General features: G+C 43.9%; 1 protein-coding gene across 2 annotated transcripts in view; it reads left to right on the top strand.

The window, feature by feature from the left end:
* Positions 1–15,294, top strand: part of recql4 (RecQ helicase-like 4) — a 108,908-nt gene that overhangs the window by 92,712 nt on the left and 902 nt on the right. For both annotated transcript variants that reach the window (XM_072254242.1, XM_072254243.1), the window contains exons 17-24: positions 41–318; positions 1,740–1,877; positions 3,224–3,401; positions 6,823–6,952; positions 7,356–7,528; positions 8,292–8,478; positions 11,280–11,439; positions 13,281–13,389. In XM_072254242.1, coding sequence (XP_072110343.1) covers positions 41–318; positions 1,740–1,877; positions 3,224–3,401; positions 6,823–6,952; positions 7,356–7,528; positions 8,292–8,478; positions 11,280–11,439; positions 13,281–13,389 — 1,353 coding nt within the window. The remainder of the gene's footprint in view (positions 1–40; positions 319–1,739; positions 1,878–3,223; positions 3,402–6,822; positions 6,953–7,355; positions 7,529–8,291; positions 8,479–11,279; positions 11,440–13,280; positions 13,390–15,294) is intronic.

The raw sequence follows: 15,294 nt of genomic DNA on the forward strand, positions 1-15,294 counted from the left end.
AATTTCCTTGTTTAATCTTTCTTTCTGTGAAACTACTAAGCCAGGAGGAAGGTGAGGCAGCCTTTAAAGTGGATTGTCGATTGCTACCATGCTGGAATGTCTGCAAGCGAGCGAAGGAGAATTCAGAACAACTTCATGAGCGGGCAGCTACGGATTGTTGTGGCCACAGTGGCATTTGGCATGGGCTTGGATAAGTCCGACGTCCGAGGGATCATTCACTACAATATGCCAAAGAGCTTTGAGAGCTACGTGCAGGAGATCGGCCGGGCTGGGAGAGATGGAAAACCAGCCCATTGCCACCTTTTCCTCGACCCAGAGGTGGGGAACTGACTCTCAGTACCAAAAACTCTGAACCCTCTGAATCGTTCAGCACCCTCCCTGGAATATCAAAATCTAGTTTATTATAGAACATAGAACAGTACACCACCGCACAGGCCCTTCAACCCACAATGTTGTGCCAACCTTTTAACCTACTCCAAGTTCAATCTAACCCTTCCTTCCACGTAGCCTTCCATTTTTTCTTTCATCCATGTGTCTATCTAAGAGTCTCTTAAGTGTCCCTAATATATCTGCTTCTACCACCACCCCTGACCTCTGTTCCTAACCCCTAGCAATCCTCAATTAAAAAATGTGTTTCTTCCCTCTTTCATAGACCTCTATTTTTCTAAACATCAAAGCCTGTAATGGGAGAGAGCTGGAGTGTGAGGCCTCTAAGTAATTTCCTTCCCTCCCTCATAGTCCTCCATTTTCTTTCATCATGAGCCTATCTAAGAGTCTTTTAAATGTCTGTAATGCCTCTACTACTGTGTTCTATGTACCCACCAGTCTCTATGTATACCTCTGACATTTTCCCAATACTTTCCTCCAATCACCTTCAAATTATGCCCTCTCTTATTTGTCATTGCTGCCCTGGGAAAATGCCTCTGGCTTTCCACTCTTGTCTATGCTTCTTATCATCTTGTACACCTCTTCCAAGTCATCTCTCATCTGCCTTCGCTTCAAAGGCAAAAGCCGTAAATCACTCAACATAGAAGCACAGAGGGCAATGGACCAAATGTTTGGTGATTGGGCTATGTACAGAAGGGTGCTCACTGGTCAGCAGGGGTGAATAGGGCCAAATGGACTATTTCTGTGCTGTTCGACTCAATGAAATGTTCTCCAGTTGGACGAGAAAACAGATTGCTGTTGACTGGTGGAGAAGATGGTAACTCTACCATGTTTTAAAAAGTGGCAGCAGAGGTAATGTGCTGAATTGTCCATTTGAAAGTCAGTAAAATGTGTGTTGTACTGTGGAAAACTGAAGAAGGATTTAGTTTTGTTTTTGTGCACATGTGCATTTTCACCACTGAACTGTCAACCATATGACATAGAACCATTTGGCCTACTGAGCCTCCTCCGCCATACAATCATGGTTGGTTTATCACCCCTCTCAATCTTATTTTCCTGCTTTCTCTGACACCCTTACTAAACTAGAACCTATCAACCTCTGCTTTAAATATACCCAATGACTTGGCAACCACAGTCATTTGTGGAAATGAATTGCGCAGATCACTGCTCTCTGGCTAAAGAAATTCCTCCTCACCTCTGTTCTAAAGGAATGTATAATGAGGCTGTGAACTATGGTTCCAGACTCCACCACTATTGGTAACATCCTCCCCACGTCCACTCTATCTAGGCCTTTAAGTATTTGTTTTGATATTTCAACAATGGAATCACACTATTCATCACCTTGTGCACAGGGCGAGGATATGAATGAGCTGAGACGGCACATCTACGCTGACACCGTGGATTATTACACTGTCAAAAAACTGGTCCAGAAAGTATTTCCTCCATGCAAGTGCAGTGACGTCCACCAGAAACGGCAGGACATCAACAGCGTAAGTCAAACAAGCTAGTAGGCAGCATTTCCCTTTGATTTCAATTATAAATAAATCTTCCTAATTAATATATTTATGCTTGTTTTTAAAATTTAGTTCAGTTTGCATGTTCATTTTTATATAACATTTGAAACAAAATCCCACTACACATGGGAGACCATATGACATAGGAACAGAATTAGATTGTTGGGCTGAAATGAGTAAGCTTCACCATCCAGTCAGGGCTGATTTATGATCACAGTCAACCCCATTCTCCTGGTTCCTCCCCATAACCTTTGAAGCCTTTACTAACCAAGATCCTATCAACTTCCGCTTGAAATATACCCAATGATTTGGCCTCGTTCATGTGCAATATTTTTATAGGGTGAGTATAGATGTATACTTTGATGATAAATTTACATTGAGCTTTGAGAATGATAAGAGTTTACTGCTGATTTTAGTGGCCCTATGAAGGAACAATCCTTAATTTTCTGGTTTATACCTGCCGAATTTTATTATATCATTTACAGTTCTAAATGTGATAAAGGTCTATACGATCATGAAAGGCTATCAGATTAGTTTAATGGTAAAATATCTGTATTATGTTTAAATTGCTGGATTAGTAACTAAAGACTTCGGTTACTTATCTGAGACTGAATTCAAATCCCACCACCAAGGCTGGAAAACTTAAATTCCCATAATTAAATAAATCCAAAATGAAAGTTAGCATTGCTAAAAAAAAAAAGGCAGTACGGTAGCGTAGCAGTTAGCTCAACTCTTTACAGGGCCAGCAGTCACTAATCAGTGTTCAATTCTCTCCGCTGCCCATAAGGAAGTTGTACATTCTCCCTATGGTCATTTGGGTTTTCTCTGGATGTTCCGGTTTCCTCTCTCACATTCCAAGGATGTACGGGTTAGCGTTAGTGTACGGGATGAATGTTGTGCGCATTCTATGTGTCGCTGGAAGCATGACGACACTCATGGGCTGTGTCCCAGCACAGTCATCAGGACTGTGTTGGTCATTAATGCAAACAAGGCATTTCACACTATGATGTACGTGTGACAAATAAAGCTAATCTTTAATCTTTATTCGTCAGTGATAATCTACCAACATTCCCGCATCTGGTCAGTGTGTGACTCAACCACAGCAGTCATAGAGTCAAACAGCATGGATACAAGCCATTCGGCCCATCATGTCCATGGTGGCCAATGGCAGCTTGTTTCATGTACCCATCACCTTGCATGTGAAAAACCTGCCCCTCATGTCCCCTTTTAATCTTTACCCCCTTTAACCTCGAACTTAAGTCCTCTAATTTTAGACTCTGGTACCCTGGGAAAGAGACTGTGCCCATATTTTCCTCCAACAGTGTGGGGAAATTGCAGACGATGAGATGATGGACATCCCTGACCCATCTGATGAGGTGTCCCTGGAGGAAAGTCAGCCTTTCAAAGAAGATGACAGGACTCTTCTAAGGATCTGCCCCAAGCACGAGAGAGCATTGCCGATACAGAAGACAGTGGAAATGTTGGATATCCGGGAAGAAGGTAAGCAGCTGGACTTAATATTTTAGGAATTACATCTGACTTTCACAACTTCATCAATTTTCATGTCATCTACAGACAATAATCAAATGACTGCATTTGTATCCAAGTTATTAATATATTTAAATGCAAGAAGTATCGCAGGAAAGGCAGACAATAGTCTGAAGATGGTTTACAAACAAAGGCAATGTGTAGTGAGGAGAGGCTGTTGATAGGGCAAAAATACAGTCAATGGGGTGAGTTGCAAGTAAAAGGCAGACAAACGGTAAAGGATGAATACAGGACTGAACGTGTTGTATCGGAATGCACAGAATAAGGTAGATGAACGCAGCACAGCTGAAGGTTAGCAGGTATGATGTTGTAACCATCACTGAATCATGGCTGAAAGATTATAGCTGAGACGTTAATGTCCAAGGATGTATGTTGCATCTGAAGGACAGATAGGAAGGCAGAGGAGGCGATGTTGCTCTGTTGGTAAAAAATGAAATCAAATCATTCTAAGGAGATGACATAGGTTCAGGAAGTATTAAATCATTGTAGATAGGGCTAAGGAACTGCAAGGATAAAAAGACCCTGATGGGAGTTGTATACAGACCCCCAAACAGTAGTAAGGATCTGGCCTACAAATTACAATGGGAGATAGAAAACGCATGCCAAAAGGGCAATGTTACAATAGTCATGGGGGATTTCAAAATGCAGGTAGATTGGAAAAATTGGGTTGGTGTTCGATTCCATGAAGGGGATTTTCTAGAGTGCCCACAGGATTGCTTTTTAGAGCAACTCGTGGTTGAGCCTGCTAGGGGATCAGCTATTCTGGATTGGATGTTGTACCAGAATTGATTAGGGAGCTTAAGGTAAAAGAACCCTCAGGGAAAAGAGATCATAATATGATCAAATTCACCCTGAAATCTGAGAAGGAGAAGCTAAAGTCGGATGCATCAGTATTACAGTGGAGTAACAAGAATTACAGAGGCACGAGAGAAGAGTTGGCCAGAATTGATTGGAAAAGAACATTGGCAGGGATGACGGCAGAGCAGCAATGGCTGGAATTTCTGGAAGCAATTCAGAAGGCACATGATATATACATCCCAAAGGTGAAGTCATATTCTAAAGGCAAGATGACACAACCAGGGCTAACAAGGGAAGTCAAAGCCAACATAAAAGCCAAAAAGAGGGCATATAATAGAGCAAAAATTAGAGGAAAGTTAAGGATTGGAAAGCTTTTAAAAACCAGTGCAATACACTAGCAGTATGTTTGAAGTTCCAAATATCAGCGGTCATGAACTGTGTGAAGTTACCATATCTAGGGAGAAGGCTCTTGAGAAACTGAAAGGTAGGTAAATCACTTGGACCAGATGGTGGACAGCCTAGAATTCTGAAAGAGATTCTGAAAGCACTAGTAATGATCTTTCAAGAATTACCAGATTCTAGAATGGTTCTGGAAACTGGAAAATTGCATATGTCGCTCCACTCTCAAGAAGGGAGAGAGGCAGAAGAAAGGAAACTATAGGCCAGTTAGTCTGACCCGAATGGTTGGGAAGATGTTGGAATTGATTATTGAGGTTGAGGTCTCAGGGTTCTTGGAGACGCATGATAAAATATGCCGTAGTCAGCATGGTTTCCTCAAGGGAAAGTCTTGCTTGACATAGCTGTTGGAATTCTTTGAAGAAATAACAAGCAGGATGGACAAAAGAGAATTGGTTGATGTTGCATATTTGGATTTTCAGAAGGCCTTTGACAAGGTGCCACACATAAGGCTGCTTAACAAACTACAAGCCCATGGTATTACAGGAAAGATTCTAGCATGGATAGGATATGGTTGATTGGCAGGAAGCAAAGAATGGGAATAAAGGGAGCCTTTTCTGGTTGGCTGCCTGTTCCACAGGGGTCTGTGTTGTGACCGATTCTTTTTACGTTATTCTCAATGATTTGGATGATGAAATTGATGGCTTTGTTGCAAAGTTTGCAGATGATATGAAGATAGGTGGAGGGGCAGGTATTTTTGAGGCAGTAGAGAGGCTACAGAAGACTTAGGTTAGGAGAATGGCCAAAGAAACGGCAGATGGAATACAGTATCAGGAAGTGTATGGTCATGCATTTGGTAGAAGAAATGAAGGGGTTGACTATTTTCTGAATAGAGAGAAAATACAAAAAACTGAGGTGCAAAGGGACTTGGGATCCTTGTGTAGGATTCCCTAAAGTTTAATTTGCAGGTTGAGTCTGTGGTGAGGAAGGCAAATGCAATGTTGGGGTTCATTTCAAGAGGATTAGAATATAAAAGCAAGGATGTAATGCTGAGACTTTATAAAGCACTGGTGAGGCCTCACTTGGAGTACTGTGAGCAGTTTTGGCCCCCTTATCTCAGAAAGAATGTGCTGAAACTGGAGAGAGTTCAAAGGAAGTTCATGAAAATGATTCCAGGATTGACTGGCTTGTCATATGAAGGGGGTCTGATGGCTCTGAGCCTGTATTCACTAGAATTCAGAAGAATGGGGGTGACCTCATTGAAACCTATCGAATGGTGAGAGGCCTTGAGAGTGGATGTGGAGAGGATGTTTCCTGTGATGGGAGAGTTTTAAGACCAGAGACACAGCCTCAGAGGTCCCAGCACTGATCACAGCATGGTGACATTTGCAGGTTGCCGCAGCACAACACAATCGTCATCAACACAAACAATGCATTTTACTCTATCTTTTTATGTACCTGTGACAAATAAAGTTGGCCTTTTAAAACAGGATGTTCATTAATTATTCCACATCAATTTTCCTGGGGTCAAATTTCTGCATTTAAACAACTTATATTCAATATAAAAGTGAGCTAAAGAAACCGACCTGATTACGATCCGTTTTCTGATGTTATACTCCTGTGTTGTGTGAGAGTGTAATTTTAATTCCAGTTCCCATTCCTGTTCCGACGAGTTGGTCCGTGGCCTGCTCGTGTGCCAGGATGAAGTGTCCCTCGAGGTGGAGGAGCAACACCTTACAGTCTGTCTTGGTAGCCTCCCACCTGATGGCATGAATACTAATTTCTCCTTCCGGTAAACAAATTTAACTCCCCCTCACCTTCCTCTATTACCCACTCTGGCCTTCTCACGTCTATTACTTCCTCCGGGTTCTCTTCTCCTTCCTTTTCTCCTATGATCCACTCTCCTCTCCTATCAGATTCCCACCAATCTCGTTTCACTATCACCTTCCAGCTAACCTTCCCTTCCCGCCACCTTTTAATTCAGGCATCTTCCCCCTTTCTTCTCGGTCCGGAAGAAGGGTCTCCTCCACCCAAAACGTTGACTATTTATTTCCATAGATGCTGTCTGACCTGCTGGGTTCCTCCTGCACTTTGTGTGTGTGTTGTCAGGGAGAGTGGTGTTTGATGGAATGAGCAGTTTTTCAGTGCTGTGGTAACTCCCGCGCACTTTGTTCTGCAGGGATTGAGACTTTGCTGTGCTACTTGGAGCTTCACCCCCAACACTGGCTGGAATTGATCTACCCAACCTATTCAAACTGTCGCCTCACCTGTTACAATGGACCCTTACAGCTCAGAGCCGTGGCGAGAAGGTAGGCATTGTCCCTTCATCAGGGTCTCGGCCTGAAGTCTAGACTACTTATTCCTCTTTGTAGATGCTCCCGCACCTAATGGGTTTCTCCAACATTTTGTGTGTGCTACTTTGGCTTTTTAGCATCTGCAGAATCTCACGTTTTATGATGTTGTCCCTGCTCTGTTAGGAGATAATAGGAAAAACCTGCAGAGTTGGGCATTGTGAATTGTAAACCATAATTCTATTAGTTCTAAAATAGTCATGGAAAAAATTAGGGTTGATCCACAAAATGAACTTACTTATTCTAGGTAATTTGTCTATTTTATGATTTTTTTGTCCCATGAGAAATTTGTTGCTTGTGAAGTAACTGAGCACATTGATGGTTTGATAGCCCAGGTGACAATTCACATCTTTGTTTGAAGGTGTCCTGCTGTGGCCGTGGTGCTTGCCAAAGCCCAGTTGTCCGGCGTCGATCATTCCCACTCCAGTTCAATAGAATTTGATGTGGTGGAGCTGGCGGATTCAATGGGATGGGAGCTGCTCACAGTCAAACGAGAACTAAGGCAACTACAGTGGATGACTGATTGCAGACAAGGTGAATACCCAGAAGGCTCAGTTGGGTTCAGCCAGTGTCTATTTGTCATATCTCTGAGATTACGTTCCATAATTTTCATATCTCAGGCTGTGAAATAACTCAGTATGTTCTTTCCGTGGATTTCTGACCTTTCCTTGTGATTCTTTCAACAACCACTAACCTATTGTTTGTCCTTGCAATTTGTTTCCAACTGATGCCACAAAGTCCTTTACCACAGGAGCCTGGGGTACATCCTCCTACTTGGGATACAGAGACGGTCACAGACTCGGGTTGCTGGCAGTGTAATATCATTACGCTAACCGCTACACGACGTTATAAAATATGTTATATATATTTCCATATGAGCACCACCCTTGGGTCCCTTTTTAATCTTTCCCTTCTCACCTTAAACCTATGTCCCCTGGTTTTAGTTTTTCCCAACCCCAGGGAAAGCATACATTTCTGTAGTTTCACCTTTTATCGTCTTGTACCTATCAGAGAACTCTAGTCGTTCTTCCAGTGGGTGTAGGCGAAACACTCTTCATCTCTCCTCAGAGTGTAACCATCTCTTCCAGGAATTGGTCCCAGTTGTGGCCTCTTTGAGCTGTTAGTTACGTGTTTCTCAAGGAGATCCATCAACTTCAGTCAGGCCCCCTGATTCTGGGCTTCCTCATGGCAAAGCCTTTTTCCCTTTGGCAAAATCTCAGGAACTGCCCCACCTTGGGGTCACCTTTTGTTCACTCAGGCATCTGCTATTCCTCCTGCTCTGATTTTTTTTTTCTAGGAATTCCGGGCACTGGGAAGAGCGGAGTACTGGTGGAGTTCAGCGACCTTGCCTTCCACTTCCGGTCCTATGGAGATCTCAACCACCAGGAACTGGATGGGATCTGTGAATTCCTGCACCAGCGGGTCCTGTCCCACGAGAAGTCTGCCCTGCTCTCCCTCAAGGCTTCCTTCAAGTCTTTTCACAGGTGAGGGTGGTGCTCCTCCAAGAGGGATGCTGGCTGCGAGTGAGAGGCTGCAGAGATAAATGTAGCTTTCTGTGGGGTTAGTGTGATGAATGGGTGTCAGTGCAACTGTATGACTTTCTCTGTTGAAGTTGGCATAGAACAACACATTGCAGGAGCAGAACAACTGCTCATTAATGCAAGTATCTAATCAGCCAGTCATGTGGCAGCAATTCAGTGCATAAAGGCATACAGACATGGTCAAGTGGTTCAGTTGTTCAGACCAAACATCAGAATGAGGAGGAAGTGGGATCGAAGTGACTTTGACCATGGAATGATTGTTGGTGTCAGACGGGGTGGTTTGAGTATCTTAGAAACTGCTGATCTCCTGGGATTTTCATGCACAACAGCCTCTAGAGTTTACAGTGAATGGTGCTAAAAGCATCCAGTGAACAGCAGTTCTATGGGCAAAAATGCCTTTTTAATGAGAGAGGTGAGAGAACAATGGCCAAACTGGTTCAAGCTGACAGGAACGCAACAGTAACTCAGATAACTACATTTTACAACAGTGGTGTGCAGAAGAGCATTTCTGAACACACATGTCGCACCTTGAAGTGGACGGGCTACAGCAGCAGCCTAACAAGCTGCATCACTGCATGGGGTGTAAACTGCGCTTTGGCAGACAGGCAGGCTCCTACAACAGGTAGTCAAAACTGTCTGACACACCATCAGCACTAGCCTGCCCGGCATCAAGGACAAATATACAGAAAGGTTCTGGAATGGGCCAGTAACATCATGAAGGATCCCACCCACCCGGTTCATGAATATAAACAGTTACTTTCCCCAAGCAGTAAGGCTGATCAACATTTCCACCTACTAACCCATCCCTCCACATTCCCAACCACCATTACTTTATCATTGTAGGGCATTGAGGAATGCAGTAGAACAGAGGGATCTAGGAATAATGGTGCATAGTTCCCTGAAGGTGGAATCTCATGTAGATAGGGTGGTGAAGAAAGCTTTTGGTATGCTGGCCTTTATTAATCAGAGCATTGAGTATAGGAGTTGGGATGTAATGTTAAAATTGTACAAGGCATTGGTGAAGCCAAATTTGGAGTATTCTGTACAGTTCTGGTCACCGAATTATAGGAAAGATGTCAACAAAATAGAGTACAGAGGAGATTTACTAGAATGTTACCTGGGTTTCAGCACCTAAGTTACAGAGAAAGGTTGAACAAGTTGGGTCTTTATTCTTTGGAGCATAGAAGGTTGAGGGGGGACTTGATAGAGGTGTTTAAAATTATGAGGGGGATTGATAGAGTTGACGTGGATAGGCTTTTTCCATTGAGAGTGGGGAAGATTCAAACAAGAGGACATGAGAGTTAAGGGGCAAAAGTTTAGGGGTAACATGAGGGGGAACTTCTTTACTCAGAGAGTGGTAGCTGTGTGGAATGATCTTCCAGCAGAAGTGGTTGAGGCAGGTTCAATTTTGTCATTTAAAAAAAAATTGGCTAGGTATATGGACGGGAAAGGAATGCAGGGTTATAGGCTGAGTGTCGGTAAAGTAAGCATACAAGGGCTTACAAGGGACTACAAGGGCCAAGATGGCCTGTTTCCGTGCTGTAATTGTTATGTGGTTATACTTCCTGTCAGAATCACCTTATGTACAGACACTCCTGTGCCCAGCGTCACTTTATGGACATACACTCAATCTATGTATACTGTATAAGCTATCTTATATATGTATATTTATTGTACTTTTTTATTATTTTCTTCTCTTTCTCATTGTGTATTTGTGCTGCATTGGATCCAGAGTAACAGTTATTTCGTTTTCCTTTACACTAGTGTACTGGAAATGACATTAAGCAATCTGGAATCTTGAAAGGTGAAATATTGTGTTTTTGTTTGAGGTCATTAAGGAAGTGGGCGGCTGTCATAAAGTTGCACAGGACCATGACAAGCCTTCTGGCCCACTGAGTTCATTCTGCCCATTAAGCATCCATTTACACCAGACCCATATTGCCGTCAACTCCCCACCCCCACCTACATGCGGGGGGGGGGTGAAATTTCCATTGGCCAGCTACCCTACCAATCCGCACGTCTTTAGGATGTGGAAGGAAATCAGCATCAGGAGGAAACCCAAAAGTCACGGGGTGAATGTACGAACTCTAGGCAGGATCAGTCCTGGGTCTCTGGAGCTGTGAGACAGCAGCTCTATCCGCTGCGCCAGTGTGTTATAACAACGAGGATGAGTTAATGGACACTTCCTGCTGCGGCTAGTCATGCTCCTCACTCCCCACCTGCCCGTAATTTGGTGAGGGTTCTCTAGGATGGTAGTAGAAACTGACATTCAGTGAAGTGTTCTAATTCATAAAATATAAAGGTTAGCTTTATTTGTCACGTGTACATTGAAATATACAGTAAAATCTGTCATTGCCCAACACAGTTGAGTATTGTGCTGGGGGCAGCCCACAACTTCGTAACCCTAACTGTATGTCTTTGGAATGAGAGAGGACACGGGGGCATCCATTAGAAACTCATACGGTCACACGGAGAGGACATACAAACTCCTTACAGACAGCAGCGAGAATTGAAACCAGATCCCTGCTACTGCAAGGTGTTGTGCTAACCGCTATCCAACCATGCCATCCTTAAAGAGGATGAGTTAATGGACACTTTCTGCCCTGGTTAGGTGGTTAGTCATGCTCCTCACTCCCCCTCTGCTTGTCGTTTGGGGAGAATTCTCTCTGTTGGTGGTATAAGGTCACGGAAGTGTTCTCGTTCATGCCTGGGCCTCTCCATTTCTCTGTGTCCCTGTTTTCCAGTGTGGCCTTTAGGAACTGCGGTATGTGTGCCGATGCCATTGACTTGGTGAAGAGCTCACAGTTAAAGCAGTTGCTGAAGGATTACTTTGACCAGAACAACCAGCATCAACTGGCTACCTACCCAGAACTGGAGGAGGACAATGACCTGGACAGGGTGAAGGTTGGTGCCTACTCTAGGCTTTTGGGTGTTGCCATGGCTATAAGTGTGCTGACATACATTACATCTCACTGATATACTCTGTACAGTTCTAGTCGCCATATTACACCAAGGATTTGCAAATAGAGGATGTGGCTAAGCCTAAATCTATTTACCAGGAAAGAATGGAGACACAAGCAACTGCAGATCCAAGAATTTGAAACAAACTGCTGGAGGAACTTCGCAGTTCAGGCAGTATCTATGGAGGGAAATGGACAGTCAATGTTTCAGGTCAATGCCCTTCATCTCGACTGTTGTTTCCCTCTATAGATGGCACCAGGAAAGATTTGGGACACAAGTGATACTGGAATCTGGAGCAACAAACAAAGCACACCTCATACTCGCATCTCTACACCCCTCATAAATTTGTATACCTCTATCAAGTCTCTCCTCAGTCTTCCACGTTCTAGGGAATAAAGTCCATGTCTTTTCAACCTTTCCCTATAACTCAGGTCCTCTAGTCCCGGCAACATCCTTATAAATTTTCTTAGCACTCTTTCAACTTTAGTTACATTTTCCTCTGGATAGGTGACCAAAACTCCCAAGTTAGGCCTCACCAGCGTCTTGTATAACTTCAACATAACATCCCATCTCCGTGAACTCAGTGCATTAATCAATGGAGGCTAATGTGTCAAAAGCTTTCTTTACAACCCACTCTTACCTGTGACGGCATTTTCAGTTAATTATGGACCTGTATTCCCCGATTTCTTTGTTCTACTGCACTCCTCAGAGCTCTATTTCTCACTACCCCGGTTGGCCCTCCCAAAGTAACATCTCACACTTGTCTGCAAGTGCTATTTTGCAGCACATTTTTCCAGTTGGTCCAAATCCCACTGCAAACTTTGGTAGTCTTCCTCACTGTCCACTACCACCCCCAATCTTGGTGTCATCTGCAAATTTGCTGATCCAATTAACCACATTATCATCCAGATTGGTGATATAGATGACAAACAAAGATGGACCCAGCACCGATCCCTGGGGCACCCCAGGCCTCCAGGAAAAAAAGAGGCAACCATCTACTACCACTCTGGCTTCTCCCACAAAGACAATATCTAATCCAATTTACTACCTCATCTTGAATGGTGAGTGATTGTACCTTCTTGACCAACCTCCCTTGCAGGACCTTCTAAAGTGCTTTACTGATGTCCATGTAAACAATATCCACTGCCTTGCCTTCATCAACTTTCCTGGTAAATTCCTTGAAAAATGCTATAAGATTGGTTAAACATGACCTACTATGCACAAAGCCATACTGACTATCTCTAGTCAGTCTGTCTATCCAAATACTCATATATCTGGTCCCTTAGAATACCTTCCAGTAACTTTCCCACAACCAATGTCAGGCTTCTTGGACTATAATTTCCTGGTTTATTCTTACAGCCTTTCTGAAACAACATTAGCTATCCTCCAATCCTTCAAATCCTCACCTGTTGCTAAGGATGATTTAAATATCTCTGCTAGGGCCCCTGCAATTTTTGCACTTGCCTCCCACAGGGTCTGAAGGAACACCTTGTCACTCCCTGGGGATTTGTCCACCCTGATTTGTCTCAAGAAAGCAAAGACCTCCTCCTCTATAATCTGTATAGGAACCATGACCCCGAAGCTGCTGCTGTGCCTCACTTCCATAGTCTCTGTGTCAGTATCCCAAGTGCAAAATATCTATTTATGATCTTCGCCCCATTTCTTTTGGCTCCACACATAGTAGTTTCCCTCCATAGGTGCCATGAGGAGAGGTGGGTTGGACTTGGGCTCACACAGGATGAAAGTATTGAACGGCTTTACCTAAATGTATTTATCTGTTTCAGTTCAGTGACTGGGAGAGTCACATCCGTGCTGACATCCGCCTCCTGTTGTCCCTTCGCCTCGACGAGAAGTTCTCGGGCAGATCTATCGCAAGGATATTTCACGGGATTGGTAAAAATAATTGATTTCCATTCCTCTCTTATCAAGATTAAATGAGCTTTATTTGTCACATATACCTCAAAACATACAGTGAAACGTGTCGTTTGCATCGACAGTGAACACAGTCCAAGACTTGTGCTGGGGGCAGCCTGCAAGTGTCTCCACACTTCGGGTTTTGACGTAACATGCCCACAACTCACTCACCCTGACCTATACATCTTGAATTGAATTTACTTTATTTTTTTTACATCCTTCAAATACAGGAGGAGTAAAAATCTTTACGTCTGTCTAAATGTGTTCTATTTATAATAAATAGAACAGTTAATGTAACATAGAAATTACAGTTGTATCACTGTGAATTAATCAGTCTGGTGGTCTGGTGGAAGAAGCTGTCCTGGAGCCTGTTGGTCCTGGCTTTTATGCTGCGGTACCGTTTCCCGGATGGTAATAACTGGAATAGTTTGTGATTGGGGTGACTTGGGTCCCTAGTGATCCTACAGGCCCTTTTTTCACACCTGTCTTTGTAAATGTCCTGCATCATGGGAAGTTCACAACTACAGATGCGCTGGGCTGTCCACACCACTCTCTGAAGAGTCCTGCGATTAAGGGAGGTAGCATTCCCATCCCAGGCAGTGATGCAGCCAGTCAGGATGCTCTCAATTGTGCCCCTATAGACAGTTCTTAGGATTTAGGGGCCCATACCAAACTTCCTCAACCGTCTGAGGTGAAAGAGGCGCTGTTGTGCCTTTTTCACCACACAGCTGGTGTATACAGACCACGTGAGGTCCTCAGTGATGTGGATGCCGAGAAACTTAAAGCTATTTACCCTCTCAACCCCAGATCCATTGATGTCAATAGGGGTTAGCCCGTCTCCATTCCTCCTGTCGTCCACAACCAGCTCCTTTGTTTTTGCAACATTGAGGGAGAGGTTGTTTTCTTGACACCACTGTGTCAGACAGATGACTTCTTCCCTGTAGGCCACCTCGTTATTGTTTGAGATTAGGCCAATTAATGTAGTGTAGTTAATTAGCAGATGAGAGCTGTGGGTGGTGACACAGTCATGGGTATACAGGGAGTAAAGGAGGGGGCTTAGTACACAGCCCTGAGGGGCACCTGTGTTGAGGGGCAGAGGTGAGGAAACCCACTCTTACCACCTGCCGGTGATTTGACAGGAAGTCGAAGATCCAGCTGCACAAGACAGGGTGAGGGCTGAGGTCTCTGAACTTCCTGTCGAGCTATGTAAGGACAGTATGTAGAACAGTGGCTATTGCATCATCTATCGATCGGTTGTGGCGGTAGGCGAATTGTAGGGGCTCCAGTTTGGGTGGTAGCTTTGGAATATGGGAGGAAACTGAGCACCCAGAGTAAACACACATGGTCACAGGGACCAGATTCTGGTTCATTGCACAACACCCAATCCAGACCTGATCCTCTTGTGGGTTCAACCACGAGCTGCTCTGAAAAGCCATCTTGTAGCCACGCTGGAAATTCCCCCTCCTATAATCATGCACTAACCTTGTTTTCCCAATCTACTTGCATATTGAAGTCCCCCATGACTATTGTAACACTGCCCTTTTGGCATGCATTTTCTAGCTCCCGTTGTAATTTGTAGGCCACATCCTTACTACCATTTGGGGGTTTGCATACAACTTCCATCAGGCTCTTTTTACCCCTGCAGTTCCTTGGCTGTATCCACAATTGATTCAACACCTTCTGACCCTATGTCACCTCTTTCTGATGATTTGATTTCATTTTTTACAAACTGAGCAATGCCGTCCCCTCTGTCTTCCTGCTGCTCCTTTCAATGTGTATCCTTGGGCATTAAGCTCCCAGCTCGAATCTTTCAGCCATGGTTCATTGACTTAAGAGATGTTCAGAGAGGCACATGAATGTGAGGGAAGTGAAAAGATATGCATA

Source organism: Mobula birostris, chromosome 3, assembly GCF_030028105.1.
Source record: "Mobula birostris isolate sMobBir1 chromosome 3, sMobBir1.hap1, whole genome shotgun sequence".
Classification (NCBI taxonomy): Eukaryota; Metazoa; Chordata; class Chondrichthyes; order Myliobatiformes; family Myliobatidae; genus Mobula; species Mobula birostris.